Genomic DNA, 15126 nt, shown 5'->3' with positions numbered 1-15126 from the left:
TTAAAAATATGGATTTATATGAAATTAGAAAGAAGGGAATATAAGTCAAAATCATGCAAAAGGCATCATGTGGTATATATTTAATTTAAAATGGGAAATTGGGAATAATAAAATAAGTGAAGGAAGCATGATGAACTGGAAACAGTAAATAATAGCCCAAATGATTTGGTGTTGGGGATGGAACCAGATTGCAGCCATGTGGGGCACTCAAGTCACGTCCTTTCAGGCCCTCACATGTCATTCTTTTTGACTTTTTTTTTATTTCTCTTTTTTTTTTCCATCAAAAGTTTTTCCATGTTTGTTCATTCCTTCACTAATTAATTCCTTTGCTTGCTTGTTCCTCAATCTTCCATGTAGCCCGGGCTAGAATGTGCTTTCATCAATTATATTTTATACTGTTCAACAAGAATCCTAAGACTATGGTCCCATCTGGTCCCTTAAAAAAAGGGGGGAGAGAGAGAGAGAGACTATGATCATAAATTTAAAAAAAAAAATGGGGAACATATATAACTTAATCAACACATACTATCTATGCACAAAAATTCATGACAATATTTGAAATTATTAAAAACTAAATGACATGCCTTTCACTTTCATTCTATTTAAGCATGTCTGGCAAACAAGCATGTCAAGAAAAACCTTTCAAAATGTAGTGATACATTAAAATGGATGCACACAAGCAAATCCACAAGATCTCTGGCCAGGCACCCTCTGGCATCTAGCACGGTGGCAGAAGAGAAATGGATTGCTTGGTCCCCACACACCGACAGCTTTATTAACCCATTCGTGATCAAATTATAATATAAGAGTAATTCTGTTTACAGGCCATAAAACAAAAGAAACCAAAAGAATAATTATTGAAAATAAAACAAGAACATGTACCCCTCTGAATCTATACGAAAGGAGCATTAGGAGGGGAAAAAACCAAAGATATCATACACAAATTCCAATTAAAAAAAGAAAGAAAGAAAGAAAGAAAGAGATCAGAATGAGCTTGTAAAGAGAAGATATGTCATTGGAGAGGCTTCTGTAACCTGGAACCAATCATCTTGGTCTCAAATTTCCTGATGAAACCAGCAATATCTCTCATGGTGGTGTCCATCACATAAGGGGTTTTCTCAAAGGTGACTTGTGTTGAATTCAGAAGCACCCTGCAAGATTCTCTCTTCTCTGCGATGGTTCCATGATAATGGTAGTACATGATCTTCCCTTCTGTGTTGTGAGTCGTCTTCCCTTGTACGTTCTCTGACATATGAACTCCTGTAGCAAACACCCTACGAGGTTGCACTGCGTATTTCCTGTCTCTCCTAATTCCTTTCCTGGCATCTCTGTACACAAACTTCTCAATCCCCCATTTCCTGCATTACCATTCATACAACCCATTTAATTCAAACACCAAATCATCAAGACTGTTCTAGTAAAAAAAGTACACTCCTACTCTGATTCTATGGAGGCCTTATCTCTCATTCACCAGAGCAATACTCATAATCACCTATATTCAGTTATCATCAGAAATATAAGAGATATTATCGTGCGTAACTGGGAGATAACTTTTGAGCACGTTTTTAGAGAAGCTAATAGATGCGCTGACCTTATGGCACACAAGGCGTCACCGGATAATTTTGATATTTGTATTTTTGATATACCGCCAATTGATTGTATAAGCCTTATGGCTTCTGATCTTACCTGATCCAGGTCCTTGCACGATTCTACCGTGGCCTTTTATTCAAAAAAAAAAAAAAAAGAGTACACTCCGACAACAGATACTTTTTCTAACAAGATATTGAGGACAAAGGATTATATTACGAAAATTCAGGTCAACTTACCTGATTCAACCTGTAAACCTTAAAACGGTATCCTAACCATTTTAATAAAATATAATTTGTTTATAACCAATTTGATCATGTTCAACGATGATTTTGACCATTAACCTTTGAACATAGTGTTTTGACCAATTTAATGACAAGTATGGTTTTTGGCATTTTACAAAAAAATAGACATCTCCCCATTAAATTGCTATATACATACAAAGGTTGTGATTTGAACCCTTTACTACTAATTTAAGCAACGAAAGCCTTACATTCATGATTCATGCCAACTTTAATTAGTGACAAAGGCTGGTACATTTTTTGGTTTAGTCTCTAAGTGTGTATCATATTTTTTAATGAAAGATTGCTTGTGATTCTACTACCTGCTATGTGTGTTCACTAAGAAACCAAGCACTAAGACAACTCAAAGTGATATTCTCAAACAATATTATTTACAACTCAAATAAGTATAACAGTATTATTCCATTCCATGGCGAAAAAAGTCAAACATGCATCCTGCGTGGTAATTGAAGGGAGAAAGAAATAGCTGGGTAGTGTCACCACCATTATAGGTGAGGTCCACTTCCTGTTCCTTTGTCTCTCTCGCTGTACCTTGGGACTAAAAAAGCACCCAAGGAGGGGAAAAAAAGACAGAAACAGCTATGCACATCATGGGGAACTTGCAAATTGTAAAAATTTTAGGTTAAAAATTTTAAGAATCATGATTATTTTTAACCACCCAAGTTACCTTGAAATTTTAAGATTTCTTACTGTCTAAGGAAAAAAATTAACAATATTGATTATGGTAATTGGTAAGGCGTTGCCATAAATGGGGAAAAATTCCTATCTTGATTATTGGTTTGAATAGTAAACGAGACAAGTTAAGGCCCTACTCAGAAATAAGAAGCCAATAAAGATAGAACACAGTTCAAGGCACCTCCATTTCTCATAATACGGTGGGAATGGGCTAATAAATCCAAACAATACCCACCAAATTATCAAAAAATCGCTTTCAACCACTCGTAACAAACAAAACAACCCCAGAGCATTGCAATTAATCGGAATGAATGCCCATTAATTCAATGACTTGCCACTCTTCTAGGTTTTGATCAACAGAGAAATTTTATAAATCAGAATTCCAAATTGATAGGCTTATAATTGTATCATTAATTTTCTGTTTCAGCTCCTTCAACTATGGACTGCAATATTGGAAATTGCTTCAAGAAACAGAACTATTGGATACTAAGCGCCAGCAATAACCTAAAACACTTTAGTTAATTTATCGAAGGATCTGAATTGGAATATCTCCATGGTAGCGAAATTTAACTAACAATAGAGAAGGGCATCGATGGTACCTGTACATTCTGCTGGAATCAGCAGAGAGGCAGAGCTTACCGCTCATAGCCATCTGTTCAATGGTGAATTGTGAGTATTCAGAAAGCGAAGCGAGGACGCTTTTGATGGTACTCTTGGGCGGCACATAAATGTACTCATCAACGTCAAAGAAGAACATCCACTTAGCCATAAACTTGTATCTAAACAAACAATCGTTCACCACCATGAATTGGTTGTGATAATACCCATCGAATCTCTCTTGGTCTCTTATATCCTGCAACGTCACGTAACCCAGTTCAATCCATGGCTTCAATACCTCCAATGCTTGCTCGTGAATCCCGCCAGCATCGTGAATCACAAAATGCGATCTCGGTCCGAAGAACTTGACATGGTAAGCGATCCATTCTCTCACTCTCCGTGGGTTCAAGCCTCCGTACAGCGAGGAACCACAGTAGAAATAGTCGTACATAGGCTCAGATGTGAAAATTGAAGCGTCCACGCTTCCAGGAGCCTCCGTTAGAACCTCCATCCTGTCGGTAATATTGAATTTCGTGTCACCTCCGCCGGATGTGGAAGCGTAGAGGATCAATTTACCGCCGGAGTTGTCGACATTGACGGGCTGCGAGAAGGTACAGTTCACGACCACGACGGTGTAGACACGACCGTAGCCCCAATCTGGGAGAATCTTGTAAGCGGTGTTGGTTATGGGTTTAGCAGAGGCGTTGCGAACTAGAGGAAGCCATTCACACTCGTAGGTGGGCTTGGCATAGACGTGGAGAGGCTTGGAAGATAAACCCACAATGGCGAAAGTGTTGAGACCTCCTCTGTAAGCACTCATGGTGACGAAATTGTAAGCTGCAGAACCGTAGGGCTTGAAAACCCTCTTGATGATTCCATTTCGGAGAACACGCTCCTTCTCTTCGGGAGGTGGCGGAAGGGGAATAGATGGCGGTGAAGACAACCTTACAGATTTCTGCGAGATAGAGGATAAATTAGAAGAAGAAGAAGCAGCAGCAGCAGCAGGACCTTGGGAGACGCGTGAGATACAAACGCGGAGATCTGAAGCAGAGATGGTGAAACGAGAAGGGATGAACTGAAGCAGAGTTGCGACAGAACAGAGGAGGAGGAGAGTCGTGAGGAGAAGCTTGAGCTCTGCTGCATAGTTGCCCAGTAAGCCAGGAAGAAGCTTCTTCTCTCTCTCTTTCGCCATTGCTGGTGAAGTGCTGAGGGGAGAGAGAGAAGAGGAGGAAGAAGAAGAAGAGAGCAAGCACTGGTGCGGCAAGCGAAATCAGGAAAACAGAGACTATATATTTCCTTTTGGCTACAGTCTTAGAGCGTGCCTGGCTTGGTTGGGTGATTCTTGATAATAATTTCTTTTTTAAAAAAAACAAAAGTAGTGGGACCATATGTATATGATGATGATCATGGTTCACAAATAATGATTGAGGGTTTAATGGGAAAACCATAATTAAGGGCCTAACGTTTATCCTATTTGAAAGTGAAGAAATTTACACATACATGATTAGGTTACACTTATTTAAACCTAATAATATCACAACTGATCTGAAACTCTCCCAAATAGTTATATAGAAAGTGAAGAATTTTTGTGGGGGGAGTTGCGTTTGGGGCCTTAAAAGTAAGAAATTTGGAGACAATACTTAATAAAACTTAAAATTATTTTGAGAGTTCAAAGGTTTTATTTGTAATTATGGTTTTTAGTGAAATGACTAATTTGTTCTTTCCATAACCAGCTATTGAATGACAACTTTCTTCTTCTTCCTCTCTTCTTCCTCCCTCTTCTCTTTCTGACACCGATATAATAACCAAATTCATCTTTCTTCTCATTATACTCTCTATTCCTGCTCTTCTTACTCCTGCCTCTTCCTTCTTTCTCTTCATTCTCAAGCTTGCATTTGAAACATTTTTGTTCAACAGGCATGAGTAGGAGATTCACTTTTATCCAGATGGCATGAAGAAAAGGATTAGGTGTTCAACTGATTATATCCCTCTCATGCTAATTAACTTCTTGGAACGATCAGTCATAGTGTGAAAAGAATGAATCAAGTGGTGTGTTGATTTTAGTATAGAATCTAATATAGGTATTGCATATTACAAACCTATCACTGCTTTTAAACAGTTTTATTTTGTCAAAAGAGGACACAAAGAGAGCTTGAGTCATATCAATTTTATCCAGTTATAATGTACGCATTCATGTTCATTTAATGAAAATAAATTATTATTTATGAACTTTTTATTATTTTTTATATAGATTTTTCTACAACGGATATACATATTCTAGTGTAGATATTATTTATGAAATTTATGTTGTTATTTACAAAGTTTATATTGTCAAACTTTGCAATTAACTTGTGAAGATGTTTATGTGTATCATATAGATAGACTTTGTGTTGTAAATATATGGACATTTTGATATTATTTATGGATGTTCTGTTGTGAATTAGTTAATTATAACACTCAATAAATTAGATTATAGGAAGGATGACTTCTACATCTCAATGTACAGTAGCATTTCCTAGAGCTTTAACTTTTGATCTTTTGATATTTAAAAGATTGGATTATGTGTTGTGAAAACATAAACATTATCTTGTTAATATTGAATATTCAATTGTGAATTCAATTGTAAATTATCCAAATATGATGTATTTGTTCCAAAAAATTTAATGAAAACATATTGTTAATATATAAAGTCCTTGTGTAGATATTCATATGTACCATATAAAAGGACCATGTGTTATTAATATGTAGAACTTGTCATGTTATTTAAAAATCTTCAACTAACCAGAAAGATCATGTGAAATACATGAACATTATATTGTTAATAAATGGACAGTTTCACGTTATATATAGATTTTTTATTATTCATAAACCTGAAAAACTTTTGCAAGTGTTCAACTTAACAACATGGATAATGTGAAATAAATAGACAATGTATTATTAATAAATGAATGCTTTCATGTTATATATGAATTTTCTATTATTCATAAACTTGAGAAACCTTTCCAAATTTTCAGCCTAATCACACAAACCATGTGAAATATATGGATATTGTGTTGTTAATAAATGAACATTGTCATGTTATATATAGACTTTTTGTTATTCATAGACTTAAGAAACTTTTTGTTAAATCTAGCAAACTAATAAACTAGACAAGCATGTACCTTCAATGGAGAATATATGAACATTGTATTATGTATAGTGGATATTGTATTTTACATTGTTTGCCTAATTTGTACATTTTGTTAAACCTAACCTACTAATCAACTGGACACACATGGACTTTCAGTTAATAATATATGAACATTATATTGTGCATAGTGGATATTGTGTTGTACATTGTCTACTTAACTTATACATTTTATTAAACCTATGTTATTGATCAACTAGACATACATAAACTTTCAGTTAAAAATATATGAACATTTTATTGTGCATGGTGGATATTTTGTTGTACATTGTCTGCTTAACTTATGCATTTTTTCAACCCTAACCTACTAATAAACTGGACACGCATGAACTTTGAATTAAGAATATATGATGATTATATTGTGCATAGTAAATATTGTATTGTATATTATTTGCCTAACTTATATATTGTATTAAACCTAGCCTACTGATATATTATTGGAGACACATGGACTTTTAGTTGACAATACATGAACATTATTTTGTACATAGTGAATATTGTGTTATACATTGATTTGTCTAACTTGTGCATTTTGTTAAGTCCAACCCACTAATAAACTGAAATTGCATGGACTTTCAGTTGAGAATAAATGAACTTTGTGTTGTGTATAGTAGATATTGTGTTGTACATTATTTTTTCTAACATGCATTTTTTTAAGCCTAATTCACTGATAAACTAAAATTGTATGGATTTTCAATTGAGAATATATAAACCTTATGTTGTACATAATAGATATTATGTTATACATTGGTTTGCCTAACTTGTGCATTTTGTTAAGCATAACCTATTGATAAATTAAAATCGCATGGACTTTTAGTTGAGAATATATAAACCTTGTATTATATATGGTGAATATTGTATTGTATATTATTTGTTTAACTTGTACATTATATTAAGACTACTGATAAATTGGACACGCATGGACTTTCAATTAAAAATATATGAACATTGTATTATACATAGTGGACATTCTGTACTGCATTGTCACGCCGATTGTGTTTTCAAAGTATAAGGGCAAAATCATACTTTTGACCTCAAGAAAAATTGCAACAAGGGTCCTTGAGATTGTAATGCAATATCAAAATTTTTTAAGTCCAAAATGCAATAATTTGTTTTTTCAGAGCCTTTAGTGCGACTTCTTCTTTTTTTTATTCCATCTTCATTATGTTGGGGCTAGAGTATTATCACCACATGTCTATAAAGTAATTCCAACACCATTGTTATCAATAATAATTTCAGAGAGATTTCATGGATTTTGTTGTCATATTTTATTTAATGTGACTGTATATCTCAAAATTTAAATTTAAAATTTTATGATAAGTTAATTCAACTTTCTTAATCAGTTGAATCAGATACTATGGGTAGAACGATGAAGGATTTTAAAAGTATGGGTATTGTAAATTTTTTGTGTTTTTATATTGAAAAAAACAGAACTTTTAATCACTGTACTTTGCTCGTATTTTGCTATAGATCTTTACATTTTTTTTAGTGTTTTAGATTCTTATACTTTTATTTTTTAGTCTATCGTACACTGAAAAATAATAGTGTAAAGATCTAAAATATTAAAAAAATATAAAAATTTATAATAAAAAATTAGTAAAATATAAGAATTAAAAGTTAGTTTTTTATATTTTATATATGTTTTTCTCAGCCGTTGTTAAATAAATTTTGGATTTAAAAAGACAACTGCCCATCTAACCGAACGGACAAGGAAAGCAGGTACTTGAGATTTTACTGATACACTTGCGCATTGGTTGGCTGGAGAGTAGGGGAAGAGAAAAGTGCGAGAGAGGGGATGATGTTTTCTGATTAAGAAGACAATTGAGAGAAAAATAAAATGTGGGATCCACTTTTTTGTTGTTTTTTTCAACTTTACTTTACAAATTTTTTGAGATTTTGGAGAGAAATCTTGATTTCCAAATTTACCCACAATCTTTTTCCTCCACTTTAGAATTTAATGAGATTTTGGGTAGAAAGCTAAATTTTGCTCTTAGTTTTCCCTTCACTTTAAAATTTATATTATTATATATGTAGTAATTTAAGAAATAAAATTTAAAATTGGACAAGCTAAGTTTTTTGCCATGATGGGATAAAATAATTTATATTTATATTTTTATTCAATCAATAATATATAATAAAATTATATAAATAAATATTCTTCTACAAATATATTATTATCGTCTATATGAAATTAATAATATTTTTTGTATAACTTTTTTTTCAATTTATCATATTTTTTAATGAGTTATTTACATTATGGGATAATTTATTAAGAGTGTAAGATTATTTTTAATGCCAATCACGGGGCTAATTCACGTGTTTTACCACTGAAGGTTTACTTGAATTAAATAAAATGTAAAAATAATTAAAATAAAAATACCCCGGAAAGAATTTGGGAAGGTCCAAACTCCAGACCGCAGGGGATGAGATAAAATCATAAAATGCAAGGAAGTAGGTGAAATGAAATGGGGAATCTGAAATGAAAAGGCAAAATTAACGGTTAAAACTTAATGCAATGTGGTGATAGTTATTGACCAAAGAGCTTAATGGCGTTGAAAGCGGAGATAAATGGAAGGGAATAATTAATAACAGGACCCTAACCAACAAACATAGCATAAGCATATGTGATGATTGGGATTTGGGGGCAGATAAAAAGTCATGGTAATTAGGATAAATATTTAGATAAATTGAACGTGCCATATTATTTATAATCTATTTAATTAAAATATTTTAAATAATTTAAATAAAATTTTATGTGATAATTTTTAATTAATTTTATTTTTATAACAGAATGTACATTTGATCTATTGCTTTTTCTTTCTCTACTATTATTAATATTAGAATCACTTTATATTTATTATTATCTAAATATCATGCTTATATTAAACAGACCATAAATAATAAATTGAATTTACCTAAATATTTTTCTAGAAATTAGAGCCTAAACTTGAAAGAGACACATGTAGGTGGGAGCCTTCAGTTTTCGCCTTTGCTTTTTGCCTTTCATTCTAAATCTACCATGCACAAAATATTCATGAGAATCGCAGTTAATTTTTTAAAAAAAGAAAATCAGTGACAGCTAAATTTTTGATAATTTTTTCAAAGAATTAGTCATAAATATCAATTTAAATAATTATAAATTTAATAGTTTAAATTACAAATATGATATTTAAATTTTGAATATAACCATTAGTTTATAATTCAAATTTTTATAATTATTTGAATTAATTTATAATTTATTTTACAAAAATTGTTATTAATAACTTAATTATCATTAATTCATTCTTTTAAAACTTAATTGTTATTCTCCCAATATACTTTCCTTAGTCCTCACTAACAAACACTCCTTTGCTCCTATTTTATAGGACAAAAGAATTAATTTGAATTGTATTTATAGAATATTTTATTACTTTTATATTAAATGCTAAAAAATATTAAAAGTAATTCTACTTGTCCTTGTTATGGTAGAAATGAAAATTTATTAAATTTTAAAATAAAGTTAATAAGATTTAAGATTTTTTGTTGCTTCTAATAAAACAAGTTAAAAATTATTTATAAATAGGGAGAGTATAATATTTTTTTAGATTGAATATTCAAAAATATAAGACAGTTTTTATTTTTTAATATTTAATTAATAGATATTTTTTAAAAAATATCTATTAATTAAATAAACGAATCAACAATTAACCTAAGACACCTTCATAAATAAAGCTAAACATATGAAGATGAAATTAATTTTAAAATAATTAAATAATTAATTGGGTGTAATTTAGTTGAAAATTTCTTATATATTATAAGTTTTAGATATCAATCGAGCACCACTCCTTAAAAATCTTAAGATTAAAAAATATTCTTAATAAATAAACGAATCAACAATTAACCTAAGACACCTTCATAAATAAAGCTAAACATATGAAGATGAAATTAATTTTAAAATAATTAAATAATTAATTGGGTGTAATTTAGTTGAAAATTTCTTATATATTATAAGTTTTAGATATCAATTGAGCACCACTCCTTAAAAATCTTAAGATTAGTTAATTTTTGCTATATAACTAAAGATAAGACCAAAGTATATGAGATATGATGGAACATACCTTTTTCTTCTTCTCCTTCTTTTTCTTCTTCCAGTAGAATGAGTCGGTGGGTGCGGCAGAACTTGTTACCGTTGGAATACATTGATGCCAAATTTGGCTTTCCCTTTCTCTGCCTCTTATTCCGATCTCGTTGTCATTTCCGCTTCTTTCATTTCCCAGACATATCTTTTCCTTTACCCATTCTCCAAAACAACCCTTCCCATAGCATGATAACAAGGAAAACATTATTTTTGATCTTTTCTATTTTGCTTAAATTTTAATATAAGTCCTTACATTTTATTTTTAATATTTTAAATATCTATAATTTTCTTCATCTATAACACTAGTCCTTACATTTTTAGATGGACATTCATATAACATAAACAGTATTAATAATACTAATAAATCAATTAAAAATTTTAATTTTATGCTTATACGTCAAACTAATATTAACATAAAAATTTTAATAAAATTTTTTATAAAAAAAGCCTGCATGGAATTTATGCATTTTACTGATCATTTAAAGAGTTTAAGTCTTTTGGCCCAAAAATTAAAAAAAAAAGAGTCTAAGTCAATATTTTTATTTCTTCTTATGTAATTTTTTTTATTTTTGCTCATTAAAAATTTCATATTAACATCAGTTTGACACATAAGCATAAAATTAATTATGCTAATTTACATTTCAACATTATTTACAAGGCTTGAGCCACATTAACATCTTTTAAAAATGTAGGAGCTAATGTTGCATGCGGAGGAAAGTATAGGAGTTTAAAACATTAAAAATAAAGTGTATGAACCTTTAGCGAAGCTCAAGTAAAATGTAGGGATAAAAATAATATTTTCTCAATTATTTTTTTACCCTATTTATAGGATAGAAAGAGAAAAAAATTTTAGACTCATTTATGTGCCACATCATTAAATTTTTATTAGTAATTTTTTTCATCTTCCATTAAATATTAGAGAGAGTAAATGTGTTATTAAAGTATTTATATTTAATAAGGCAAAGTTAAAAATTTATTAAATTTTTAAATGTTTAAATTTTTTTTTATATTAGTAAAACATATTGAAAGTGACTTATGAATGTGATCAAATAAATATACTAATTCATTGCAAATTTTATTATTGTATTAATGTCTATATTAATACTGATTAGTAAACAGTGTTTATCTCAGCAGCTGTTTTATAATTTCCCAACTTTTATCCACTGAAATATAATTTATATAAGGACTTTATACGGTCAAATTGTTTACAATTCAGGAATAACAGATTATTATCTAACCAAAAGATATCTAATTTTTCAATTTTTTGAAGGATTTAAAAATTATAAAAAGCATATAATATTTTTTTAAATAAATTAATTAAGGGTTTTAAACTTAAATATCATTATTTGTTTTGTAAAGTGTTGAAAAAATGATTTCCCCAGTTTTAGGAAGGAAAGGTCGAATCGAGGCCGTTAAGGTGTTCCCGGTTCGCACAACAGAGTGGACTATAGTCTTTCTTTCACTCTTCCTTTGTATCGTCAAAGGCCGTGTGGAATATCCTGCGGCGGGGACCATGCACCCCAATCATACATCCCCCACTCTTCTCACCGTGTTACGTGTCCCACGCTGCACATGTTTTCTTAATGATCGCCACGTCATATTCATGAATTTTCTGGAACTCCCCTGCCGTGTCTGAATTTGTATTGCCATTGTCTTGTGTGGGAGTGAGACAAGCGGCTTCTCATCCAATAACTATCTCTCGTAATATTATAAAGATCGCTCATTCAATTGAACGGTTGTGAGAGATGGAAACATGAGATATAAATGGATCACCAAGTCACATGTTTATCTTTTATTGTATCATAAACTTTAATCTAATTATATTCATATGATTGTAGAGAAATTTATTCCCTTCTATTTTCTTCATGAGTCATTTTTATCTATTTCATCAATATTAATATAAAAAAATAAAATGAATAAAAGCATGTAAAATTTTAAATTTAACTCTTATAAAAAATTTAAAAAGTGATGTTACAATATTTTTTTTCATGAAGAGTAATTTTAAAAATACATTTCAAATATCACTTAACAAATCACACTATAACTTATAAATAGAATTAAATAAATTTTTTTAAAATATGCTTTATAAATAGAAACAGAGTATTAATTAGGAAGAATGGCACTTAAGGTTCCCAAATCAAAAAAATTTGCAAATAAGGTCCAATATATTATGAATTTGTTCTACAAGCCTAAAGGTTTTATATGCAAATATATTTTTTTGATGAAAAGACTCATTTATCCTTTGTTTAAAATGTACAAGCTTTTCAAGTGTATGTGTTGCAAAATATTCATGTATAACATGACAATGCCCATACATTAATCACACAATGTTTATTCATTAAACATATTCTGTGTGGTTTAGTTGGACAATTGTTGGATTAAGAGGTGTAGTGAAAGATTAAAATTATAAAGTCCCTATCCTGATATGGACCGAATGAACTCATTTAAGTTAATGTGGATAGAAGAGTTATCTTTTAATTCTTTGAAGTTGGCACACGTTTAGATCTCAAGAGCTAATAACGTAGATCTGTTCCTTCTATTGGTATCCACACGAACAGCTCTCTAGATCAAACAGCGTGCTAGCGCTCTCAATATCCATTCTTCTTTGAACGTTAATTTTTCTTTCTATAGGGTGTTTTGTAACTTTGAAAGTGTTTTTATCATCAAAACTTTTCTAACTCTCTCTACCTTCATAAGGATGTCCCTATCTATATATAGTATATAGATAAGGGTTTTTGTTTTATACTTAAAAGCTCAAAAAAATTTAATTAACTTTATCTCATAAATTTAATCCATAATATCATATTTAATTCAAATTTATCTTATAAATTTAAATTGTAAAACTGTCATGATATTCTCTCTTATCATATTAGTTATTAAGTTTAATCTATCATATAAAATTAGATTTAAAACTAATATAATATAATATAATATAATATAATATAATATATACCACATATATATATTATATTATATTATATATATACATACATATATATTTTAAAAATATATATATATATTATATTATTTATATTTAATTTTATATATCATATATCATATATATATATATATATCTGATATATGTATATATATATATATATAATTATATTTTGAATTTTATATTTCATGTAAATATATATATATATATATATAAATATTTATCAAATATATATTTAAATATATATATATATATATATATTAATTCACCTTATATTACATTCTTTGAATCTAAATATATTCCAGATTCAACGAATTTGGATATTATAACTCGAGTTGGGCCGGTTTTGGGTGCGACCCTATAGGCTCATATGAAATTGACAATAGGCTAATTATACTATTACCCACAAGTCACAAGTGGCTTCTAGTAAGACATTACAACTACCCAATTTACATAAAAATCGATGATCCAATGTAACCTATCATGCAACCATATCACATCCCTTTTGTCACGCAATATTTCGGTCAAATATGAGACAATAAGTTGTCATTCTCCTTTACCTAACTGTTACTTTTTTGATCTTTGAGTAGATTGATAGTAATAATGGGAAAACCCTTTTCATTGTAGTATAGCTATATATTTTCTCAATTTTACTCATCAAGAGGCTCGATAATATCTCTCACTTAATGTGAGGTATAAATTTCATCTTGACTACTTATATTCCTCTGTATGAATATCACTAAACTCAATCATAGCCTTTATAATCACCCAGTCAAAGGTAACTTTTGACTAGGTTAAAGTTCAGTGATCATTATTTAGGAATTCATGATGATTTCAGGTCAAAACGCTTAGTAATATAGTTACATATGAGATAAGCTTATGACTTATACCAAATAGATTTCTCATAGCGAGTCGGTCCAGCACCTTGTACTCTTTTAAGTGCCTATGACTTTAATTTGTATCTCTATAATTAATTAAAGTCATACCAGTCTTGTCTCATCTATAATCCCTCAAAGATGATTGACCAGGGACATTTAAGACAATCATTATAGTTTGTCCAGGAACATAGTTATCATATTGAACATGCAATTATTATGATACCAAAAAAAAATTTATTAAAGAACAATATGTATAGTACAATAATTGATCCTAGGGCACAATTTCTAACAATAATAATATACAAGTTTCTCAAGTGTATAAATAATAGAATATTTGTATATAAAAAATGATAGAAAAGATTAAAAAAATTACAATAAAAAACCACGAAATTATAGACAACGACCCAAAAAATTATAGAAAAATATCCAATTTTTTTTATCTTTTTCTAGAATTTTTAAAATTCTTTTTTAGTCAATTAATAGTCAAAGTTATTTTGGTTACTAGTAGGGGCTAGATTATATCATTTTTAAAAATTGAGAGAATAATTTATATAATAAACAAGTTCAGAGTTTCTGGTGCAATTGGACTTTTTTTAATATAAGAAATAAATTTTCAGTATGTCTAATTATTAATTAAAAACATGACTATAAATTAGCAAAATTATAAATTATAGTTTTATAACTTATCAACTACATGTACATCTTGGTTAAATCATGTATGAATATATTTAGAACTATCTATATTCATTGTATCCATAACTATTAACCTCTTCCAATAAAAATGGTTTCAAATAATAGTATATGCATATGAAAGGTTCAAAAATGAAATTAACTTTTGGTAGAGA

General features: G+C 29.7%; 1 protein-coding gene across 1 annotated transcript; it reads right to left on the bottom strand.

Annotated features, from left to right (window-relative positions):
• Positions 1-771: 771 nt before the first annotated feature.
• LOC129307218 (galactan beta-1,4-galactosyltransferase GALS3) lies at positions 772-4448 on the bottom strand. The gene is made up of 2 exons (XM_054948109.1): positions 3164-4448; positions 772-1358 (listed from the first exon to the last, which is right to left on the bottom strand). The coding sequence occupies exons 1-2, from the start codon at positions 4351-4353 to the stop codon at positions 1013-1015; spliced, it is 1536 nt and encodes a 511-aa protein (XP_054804084.1). The 5' UTR covers positions 4354-4448; the 3' UTR covers positions 772-1012.
• Between the last annotated feature and the right edge of the window lie 10678 nt (positions 4449-15126).

Source organism: Prosopis cineraria, unplaced genomic scaffold, assembly GCF_029017545.1.
Source record: "Prosopis cineraria cultivar Desert tree isolate PC_DT_omini unplaced genomic scaffold, ASM2901754v1 PC3, whole genome shotgun sequence".
Taxonomy (NCBI): Eukaryota; Viridiplantae; Streptophyta; class Magnoliopsida; order Fabales; family Fabaceae; genus Prosopis; species Prosopis cineraria.
This window is presented reverse-complemented; position numbering and strand designations above follow the sequence as displayed.

What these genes read in the sequence shown, in the direction of transcription:
- LOC129307218 (XM_054948109.1), bottom strand. Translation starts at nt 4,353, where the DNA reads ATGGCGAAAGAGAGAGAGAAGAAGCTTCTTCCTGGCTTACTGGGCAAC. An exon ending in GATTCCAGCAGAATGTACAG is followed by an intron (nt 1,359 to 3,163) that starts GTACCATCGATG and finishes ATGGTAATGCAG; the next exon opens with GAAATGGGGGATTGAGAAGT.